This window comes from Alligator sinensis, unplaced genomic scaffold (assembly GCF_000455745.1).
Source record: "Alligator sinensis unplaced genomic scaffold, ASM45574v1 scaffold684_1, whole genome shotgun sequence".
NCBI classification, from domain to species: Eukaryota; Metazoa; Chordata; order Crocodylia; family Alligatoridae; genus Alligator; species Alligator sinensis.
In genome coordinates this window covers 818,616-828,372 of record NW_005842681.1, presented here as the reverse complement: position 1 = coordinate 828,372, position 9,757 = coordinate 818,616, and the positions used below count along the sequence as shown (strand labels likewise).

Genomic DNA, 9,757 nt, shown 5'->3' with positions numbered 1-9,757 from the left:
CTTTCCCTTGTATAAGCTTAGATTAATTGCCATCTCTTCAGCAAAAATATAGCTGCTTCTGCTCATTGGTACAGATAGTAAATCTGAATCTCCAAACTCCTTCCAGTCTTTCTATTTTAGATATACTTGGTCCAGTCCAAACCTTGCTATAAGTTGACAGCTCCACCTACTTCAGAGGAACTATTTTGATTTAGATCAGTTGATGATCTGACCTGCTTTCCTGTATGGGTCAAGCTTTCTCTGTAAGCTTGACTGCCCGCTGTGTGTTAATGTCCTCTTGTATTTATTTTCTCATAGAAGGTGACAAACCAGAATACAGGGGAATCACAGCAATGTTTAGGCCAGAGGTAATGGGCCAGTTTCAGGGGGCAAATATAAAGGGGTGTAAATTCTATGTTACAAAGTGATCTAGGGCACCCTGATGGATGTAACTTATACTGACTTTAAGGGATGAAAGAAGGTGCAAGTTACATTCATTTAAGTTAATTTAACCAAATATACAGAACTCCAAAGTACCACAGTAAATATTCATTCCAGTGTGCTGGCTGGAATGGTCCTGATTATATTCATTCCAAATAAGCACAATAAACTTGAGCTGTATAAATTAAGTATATAATAATCCCCACTATGGGGGTCCCTTTCTTCAGCTGGTACAAAATATCATAGGTCCCCTGAGTTCAATTTACCACCCAAGAGTTTGCCCCTAGTTTCCTTGATGCTCCAATGAATGTAGTATCAAAACATATGCTGTAAGCCAATGAGTTGCTCCTGTGTTTTTTTTAATTTTGGGACTTAGGCCTGCTTGTGAAGGCATGCAGGATATCACAGTTCCCTCTAAGCCAAAAGGGACTAAGGATGCTCAGTACCTTGCAGAAGAGGATGCATACTTTTTGCTCAAGGGCTGATGTAGTAAAGAAGTACTGTGGCACTCCCATCCATCCAGGGCTGACTGAACTAGACTGTTGCTAGAGCAGTGGTTCTCAACTTTGCTGGACTCAAGGCACCATTGCATTCAAGGAATTCAAGGCACCCATCAAAAAATGCCAGTCCTTAACTTTCACTCATTTATTGACTCCAGAAAATAATAGAGCTATTGTTCTGTTGCAAAGAAGTCAGACACAAGAGGTCAGTGTTCTGGACACTGTAGATTCCTATTTGAAATCTCTGGTTCTGTCTTATGAGTCATATGTAGGTGTTTGCACACCTAATTGTGCAGTAACTCACAGCACCCTTGAAAATATCTCACAGAACCCCAGGGTGCCCTGACACCCTGGTTTAGAATCACTGTGCTGGAGGGAAATTTGGGCTGGATGAGGATTAAGAATATTATTTCTCTATTTTCTTTGGCACACATTACTACAGAGTCCAAGTGACTTCTTTCATTTAAAACATTATTTATTAGGTAAACAGAGTTGTAACATATAATTTGAAACTCCACATGATTTTATACAAACTGTCTAAAATGTGCTCACATTTTACTCTGCCCTCCCCAACCCACCAATTACAAAACATTTATGCTGTCACAAAGAACATCAGTTCTGGATGTATGATGTCACAGGGATATTATGGGAACCGTGTGGACCAGAGGCTTTACATATCAGACAGGACAAAGCATTAGAAAATAAACAGTACATCTCAGTCCTCCATTGGCAGGGGAGATGGTGCCAATCTCTAATAGGCTGATCTGTTTTCTGATTTCTACATTTCTTTTTCTTTACATAAGAGAATATTCTTTGCCATATCCTCCTTACATTCCTCAGGCAAGTAATTCTAATGAAATTAGCAGGACTAGTCAAGCAAATATGGGCCTGGACACAAGGCATATGCGCTGACACATGACCAGTTGTCACAGGGTAGAGAATGTTTCCAGGATGGATATTACAGTGGCTCACCACTAAGAGGCAGGGAGTATGGAATAGCCTATTTGCCTTGAGCAAATGCTTACCCCAGGATAAGCTGAAAACACACAACACTAACATTAGTGGCACTTACACCAGTATATTTTTATCCCTGGTTTTCTCCTGGACCAATTCTAAGCCAGCTCTGAGTGAGTTATGTTAATGCAGGGTTTTATCTTGAATGTTCCCCCCACTTATTTACACTGGTGTAAACAGGTTGCATCCAAAGCCTAAAACTAACAAGATTTGGCATTTCCTGGTGACAAAGAGGAGAAACTTACAACAAAACCCCCAAAAATATAACATCTCACAAAAACCCACCTTTACTCTTTTAAGCCAAAGCTTCTCTCTGCCAAATGGAAACAAAAATTAAAGCAGTTTGGATGCCAACTGCAATGCCTTAAACCAGGGGCGCTCAACCTCCAGCCCACGGGGCAAACGTGGGCCACACAGCCATGACATCTGGCCCTCTAAGCTCCTCACCAGTCAGGAAATTTGGCAGCGGGGAAGCAGGGGAATTAATACAGCTACCCTTCCCCACTGCCAAAGTCTCACAGCCCACATCCTGTGCCGCAGCTTGGAGTGTGCCACACCCCCTCCCCACCACAGGCTGTGTTGGGGCCAGGTCAAATCCCCTTTCCCAGCCCAGTTGTGTTGGGGCCACGCTACACCCCCCCACCCAGGCTTTCCCCACCCCCCTCTGCACAGCCAGATGGGACAGGTGCCAGATCAGAACCACTAGCAAGATCCAGACCATGGACAGACCAGGCACCAGCCAAGAAGGTTGAGCACCACTGCCTTAAACTCTTGTCAAAAACTTAAGATTCCTAAATAAGTGAGCTGAGTCTAAGAACTGCTGAGTGTCTGGCAGCTCCTTTTAACTGGAGCTCCGGGCAGGGGGCAGTATAGTGACTAGATCAGTTAGTGTTGCCTAACAGTGGACCTGGGAGGGAATCTTTAGGCTCCTATTTTTATATTTTTTTATATGAATCAACCAGAAGATTATTTTAAAACATTTCTCTTTTTTTATTAAAAATGAAGTGTAAATTCCAGATTCACAAAGGGGCTTAGGCACAGTGATGCTCAGTGTTGCCACACCTATCAAGTGCTCCGCTCCTGGAATGGAAGTCACAAGGTCCCTGTGTGATGAACAGGGTGAGGACAGGACTCACCACAGGCAGGGAAGCTGAGCATGGAGACCCTATCCAGAGCAGGGAACTGCAGTCCCACCTCTTTCTTGGGCTTTGGCACCCGACTGCAGCCCTGAGTTAGGTGCCTATGGGAGACTGGGATTTGCAGCTTGAAACTGGCTCCTGGATTGAGAGGCCTAAGTCATCCATCTGGGTATGGACAACTGGCTTGCTCTTTTCTTTTAAATGATGCCAGGAGTAGAAGATATTTTGTATATAATAACTAAGCAGAAGAGCACCTGCCCAGAAAGTAAAAAAATGGAGTTCTAGGCCCTCCTCAGCCTGAGATGGTTCAAACTTGCACCTCCCATTTGCCAGGAGAGTACCCTAATAGCAAATCAAGAGAATAAGTTGGTGTGAAGAGCATCCTACAACTCTCCACTTCAAACAGTGCCAAAGTGCAACAAAAATGCAGTCTTGGGCAACAGGAAGGAACACATGCTCTGCATGTACTCTAAGCTGTAACAGTATTACATGAGACCAGAACCACCCCTTCCTCCTCCAGCTGTGTTTTTGAAAGAAACAGGCTGTGCCCCCTCTGCTTAGCACCAAACTCCATGTATTAGATGCGATTTCAGCAGGCCCCTCACAGGACTTTGGGCCAAATCTACCCAGTTTGTGTCTCCCAATGGGCTGACATAAGGAGACAGATGCTGATATGTCCAGGCCAGTCAAAATGGGGGCAAGTTCTGTAGCAGAATTTTTGTCACCCAAGTAAGTTTACAGGTGCAAAAATAAAGTTCAGAGATGTAGACTTAAGTGCTAAAACAGTTGGAGAGGAAGTGGGAAGAGGTTGGTTTGGTCCCTTGGACTTAAGAGGCCAGATTCAAATAGGAATTTAGGCATCTTAGATGCTTAAACAAGTACTGAAATCAATGGAAGTTTAAGCATCTAAATAGCTTTATTAAGCTGGCCCTAGGCATTAGAATGCTGTCTCACTTGCACAGTAGGCAGCTATGCCATGTTTTGGGGCATGGTCCTCCAAAAGTCAGAAAAAAATATCCAAAAAGCATTTCAGCCCTACAACTTGTGTCTTATTGTTCTTAGGCCCCACACTCATTTTTAAAATTGTTTTACTGACTCCAACAAACTTACAAGTTCTTGAGTTCTTGGTCTAAATGCAAATAAGATGCGTCTATAGTAACAGCCCTACTTCAGGCAAGGCACTCTCCAATATTTTGTGGCACCAATTTCACTTGTTAAAGTACAATAAACATACCTACTAAATGCACTGGTACAGTGAATGTTCAAGCACATCCCCTCAAATTAAATGCTTCCTCTGACAATTGTGCGACAGTAAGCCAATACAAGTGGATGGCACTGATGTCCTACAAGGTAACCAAGGCAAAAAAGGGAACATTGCTGGTTTTGTGTAAGGACCAAATTCTGGCCTTGGGAAACCAACAGGGTCTCTCAGTGAAGCATACAGGACATGTAGGCACACATTTAAAAACAGGAGTAGGATTTTAAGTCAGATTCCAAGTTTCTTACCAAATCAAATTCCCATTTCTTTAATGAGACTAACAGCATTAACTCTGCCATTTTCTGGCGTTTCATTCATAGTAGGCCTGATACTGATCTTCTGCCTATTTTGAACTGGGACAACTATTGGGACAGGCTCAGAATCAGGACCATTTCATTTTTGATGTAATTTTTTGTACTGCTAATTTTTTTTTAAGTAATACTTGTCATTTCTTTCATCTACTGTCTCTAGCTTCAATGAGGCTTTTGTTTTAAATTTGTTGAGATGTATAATTATAACATTGGTTAAAAGGAAATCTAGGTCACTTTAGGCACGTCTACACATTCAATAATGCACAGTAGTTACTGTGCATTTAGTTTAGTACTTGCTTAATGAAGTACTAACTAAATGCACAGTAACTAGTTAATGAGCAGTAGTACCGATGTGTGGTTTTATTGTGACGCTGACTGCAGAGTGTTTTAGCATGGTTTTTGACCAGCACACTACTGTGCAATGTTATTAGGCTACTGTGCACTAAGTGTCTTGTGTAAATGCACCCTTTGTGTAACAAACTAGAAAGCTACCTATTTTAGTAATTACAAAAATAAGGTGGTAAGACAAAGAACTCATATTCAAGAAGTTATGGTTTAATCAGGTCAGCTAGGCTAATATTCAAAAACAGGCTTTTTATTGCATTTATAATGCTACTCCATGCCAGTGAGGAGAACAGCTTTGCAGCTAAACTTGTCTTCTAGATCAGAGGTCAGCAAAAGTTGTGTCTAGGCACATGTACTGGTAAAAGAAGTATTTTTTTGAGCAGTAATGTTAATACAACTGAATTTCAATTAGAATTTAGACCTCAAGCTTGTAAGTATTTAAATGCATGAGTAATTGGTTAACTCATTCTGGTCCCACAGAAATCAATAGGAGTTTTTCTATTAACATTAACAGAGTTGGAACCTCACCAATAGGACTACTCATGCATATACTTACTCATGTATAAGTGTTTTCAGAAGTTGGACTTTTGGGAATTCTAGATGTACAACATATCAAGTATGTGATAAATCCAGGATGGCTGCTCTGTAATTTTTTCTGTAATTATGTACATTATATTTACTTGACTAAATTTTCTTGCATTCATAGTAAGGGGTGTACAGAGCCTGTTCCCTTTAACAAAAGGAAACAACCAGTGCTCACATTATTTGCTGAATTTCAGTGTTTCACATGGAGACTAAAACTGAATAAAACGTGGGACTTTTGTCCTGTTGACACAGCCTTTATGATAGGCCATTATATGTTACAACTGTTAATTCCTGCTCTGGATTCCTCTTCTGGAGGTGCCAAAGGCAAGGTTTTCAGTAAGAAATAGGTATAACCACAGGACCAAATTCTGCATGTTCTTCCTCTGTAGCTCCTTTATTTAAATGGGAGCTGCTTGAGAGAAATTGTTCTCCATAGCTTTTAGCTTTTTCTTGGCCTTTGTTTATGGAGTAAAGGGAAACATAACACAGCAGTGACTGGACAGGGGACAAGTTGAGACAAGACCAGTTAAAAGAAGGGAAAACATACTCTGCAAAGCAGCAACAGTTGGCAGCTGTGGCTGTCAGTCATGCAGTATTATCAGTATGCCTTGTTAATCACTCGTGCTCCTGTCTTCCAGCATCATAGGGTACTGTACTTGTTATAGCAGCATATGGAAATCATTAGAGTGGGTTGCTTCCTGATTGCTTGTTTGCTTACAAGAAAGATGGTCTTCTGGTACATGGGCATTTCATAGGAGTGCTGGCCTTCAATAAACTGCATAATTCTGTGACTGCACCTCAGCAGCCATGTGCTATTTAGTCATTTATTGGAATAACAGGGTCAAATCCTTACATGATAGCTGTGAAGTAAAGCTGCCATGCTTGAGCAGAAGCTACTTAACAAAATTCAATAGCTGTTGTTTTATCAGAGGGAAGAGATTCAAAATGTCTAATACAATTAGACTTGATTATAGACAAGTCATTTGCTAAACTGTCTACTTTCAGTTTTTCTTTTCTTTTGTTTTTAACAGTCACTGTTTAGCCACAGGGACAATGTCTACTCCCTTTACCCTTAACTTTTATCCTGACTACCATGGCCCATTCCAGCAAAGCACTTCAGCAGAGACTTAACATTAACATGTGAGCAATCCCAGTACCTTTGGGGATCCCACTCCAAGCCACTAGGCCTTCTGCTCTCTGTCACCTAAATCCTTGCTTACATGCTTGGCTGCCAGTTTCAGCATCCTACAGTACTGAGTCCTACCAATACCAGTACCACCACCAATGTCAAATGGGGCTAACTGTGGAGTAAAGCGCTTTTCAAAGCAATCATGGGAAGAAGAATCTATCCTACAGTTTTGGCAAGCTAATTTCAAGGCCCCATCAAGAGCTGTAGAATCTGAGGTGGGAAATCAGACCTAAACGAGAGATTCTATTATGTGACTGTTTGGGATAATGCCTTGTCAACTTACGCACACACGATTTTGACAACCTCACATTTTAAAGTGCACTTGCCAACAAACCAGTTGTTTTCAGGCATATCACTAGAACAACTTACTTGCATTTGGAAAAAAAGAAATATGTCAAAACACTGTCTGTTTAGCTTCTCTCCATTACTAATTGATTTTAAGCACCCATTTGTGATGCAAATCATCATATGAGTCATGTAGGGTGTTTGTTTTCATGAAAGAAGCTAGTAGTTCATGTCTATTACAATAAATGTGTTCTAGCATAAACAGCACTGAATACACTGAGGGCAGAAATATCGCAATCTTGGTTTTACGTGTCTGAAGATTTCAGTCTATTTTTACCTGCTATATCATGACTAGCAATGCTTCCAAAAACCATCAAAGCTGTAATTGCTGCAACAAATTAATGACTAATTTCAAACTATAGGAAGGAGATATGGCAAATGTGTGAATCCATGACAATACAGATTTTGTATTTCCATTCCTCATTACCCACCTACATCTTCAGCATTAACCAGAATACCAGTGCTAGTTGGAATGCAATCTGGAAACAAGACAAAAAACAGTGGGTATTTGCAAAAAGGAGGAAGAATATCCCTCTCTTTATCCCATTTTGAATACACTCCTCATTAACTCCACTTCCTTGGAAAGCACCTCTTCAATGGCAAGCAAAATAGTGATGACATGCATTGGCTTTTATCACAGTGATCCATTAGGGAAGCAGTCATGTGCTGAACAACAAGGTTATTCATCCAGAACATGTGTGTCTTGAAACTTCCAAAGGATGGTTCTAGGGTTCTGACTTCTGTATAAGAGAAAAAAATGTTGATTATTCATTCTGTTTAGATGCACTTTATTATTCCTTATGTAGTGGACTTAAGCATGTATTTGCTCACACAATTAACTGGCACGAACAAATATTATGCCTTCCAAAAGTAGGTCTAGAGATTGTTTCAAATGAAATAGCAAATGCACATGATGCAGTGAGGATGGTATCTCTAAATTCCCAAAGTAACTAAGTACTACTATCAGTGGAAGATCTCATTTCTGTCTTAGATCCTAATGTTGTTACCTAATTTTCTAAGTACCACCTGAGATCACAGTATAAACTGCACATTAGGGAGTGAGAGAAAACTGTGGTGTTCTCTCACTGCATGGTAATACCACTACCACAGTCAGTGCTCAGAGGTACATTACCCTGAATAAGTCTCAATGGGCACATCTACACAAGATGCTTAATGTGGAGTAGACTACTTCTATTGCACATCAATGTATCACGGCAAAAACCATGCTAACGTGCAGTAGAATTAGTCTACTCATTAAGTGTCACAAAAAGACCATGCACGTATGCCTTTGGTACTGCGCATTAGCACCAGCTACTGTGCATTTATGTGGTACTAAACTTAATGCTTAGTAGCAAAGACACATAAATGCACATGTAGATGCGCCCAAAGTGCTGCTGGTGATCAGTAGCATTCCTTAAGACTCTTACTTGCCGCTCTTGTGTAGCACACTTCTCTCCAAGGCAGCTACAGGTTATTTTGTAGTAAAACAACAGCAAAGCACCTGCTGTTTCTGATGCTGGGGCCAGGCAGATTTCTCTTTTTCCTCAGACTCTTGCTTGAAGCAAGGAGTATTCAAGAGCTGGTTGCCAGAAGAAATTTTTTCGGCACTTCTCAACCCTCTGCACAGACCTCAGAAGCAACAAGTAAGTTCCTTTAAAGGGGGAATCCTTATTTATGCGAATATACCCAGGATGCAGCTCCGATACACCAAGAGGGCAGCTAAATTAAGAGGCACTGAGAAAAAAAAAACACTCCCCCAGCTATTTGAGCCATTGCACAGATAAATTTGATGCAGAGAAAAAGGACTCTGACAGGGTTCCATCAGGAAGTAACGTCAGAAAATATATTGCCTTTACTACCCAGAAGCTAACTGCATCTAACCTGTCTCTTGCATACCATATACATCCTTCATGTTTTAACTGCCCCAGAAGGAATTGCTACAATCCAGTGGTTTCACCAGCATCCCAAAGTGACTGTTTTTTTAAATGCCTGCTGACCAAAAATTGACTGATGGTTGGCTGTTTTCCCAGGCCACTGTAATTTCCAAAGGAAGAGAATGATTTCTGTATCATCAGCTTTACATACTCCAAGGATTAAAGACCAAATTCTGCTTGTGGTTAGCAGTGTAACCGCATGAATAACTCCAGTGATGTCATTTGCTTTGAATTTATATGGCTGTAACTGAGAACACAATTTGTTCCCCAATTTTTAATTTTAAAGAGGATAAATAATTATAGATTCTAACTGAAGTCAGAAAATAATTTGCAGGTAATAATATATTAAGTATGATCTAAAAGGCTTTTCTGTTCTGTTTTGATTGCTCCAGTTTTGATTAACTTGTTAATGCCAGGTTGACAAGAAAAGATACAAAAATAAAGGTCAGCATGTGTGTGCTGAAATTACCATTTTTCTCAAAGAAAATTCAAGCTAAAGTTTGCAAGTGGAATTTCATAAAGGTCTGTAATATAATGGTCACCTTTGATGCCATGCTAGGTTTCAGCCCAAGAAATGAGAAGACAGTGTTGCTTTCCTTCGATTCAAAAAACCCATCATAATCCTGGAGAGAAAAAAAAATATCAATCAACATTTGTAATGCTGTTTTTCAGCTCAGTATTTTAATATCTGAAATTAGTACCGGTCTAGTTGATATG

The 9,757-nt window shown here is 40.4% G+C and overlaps 1 protein-coding gene across 2 annotated transcripts in view; it reads right to left on the bottom strand.

Annotated features, from left to right (window-relative positions):
- Positions 1–1,379: 1,379 nt before the first annotated feature.
- The window catches only part of SH3BGRL2 (SH3 domain binding glutamate rich protein like 2), a 47,207-nt gene continuing 38,829 nt past the window's right edge, over positions 1,380–9,757 (bottom strand). For both annotated transcript variants that reach the window (XM_006033939.3, XM_025215872.1), the window contains exons 3-4: positions 9,583–9,663; positions 1,380–7,846 (exon numbers count right to left, since the gene is read on the bottom strand). In XM_006033939.3, the coding sequence (XP_006034001.1) occupies positions 7,832–7,846; positions 9,583–9,663 (96 nt within the window). In that variant the 3' untranslated portion in view covers positions 1,380–7,831. The remainder of the gene's footprint in view (positions 7,847–9,582; positions 9,664–9,757) is intronic.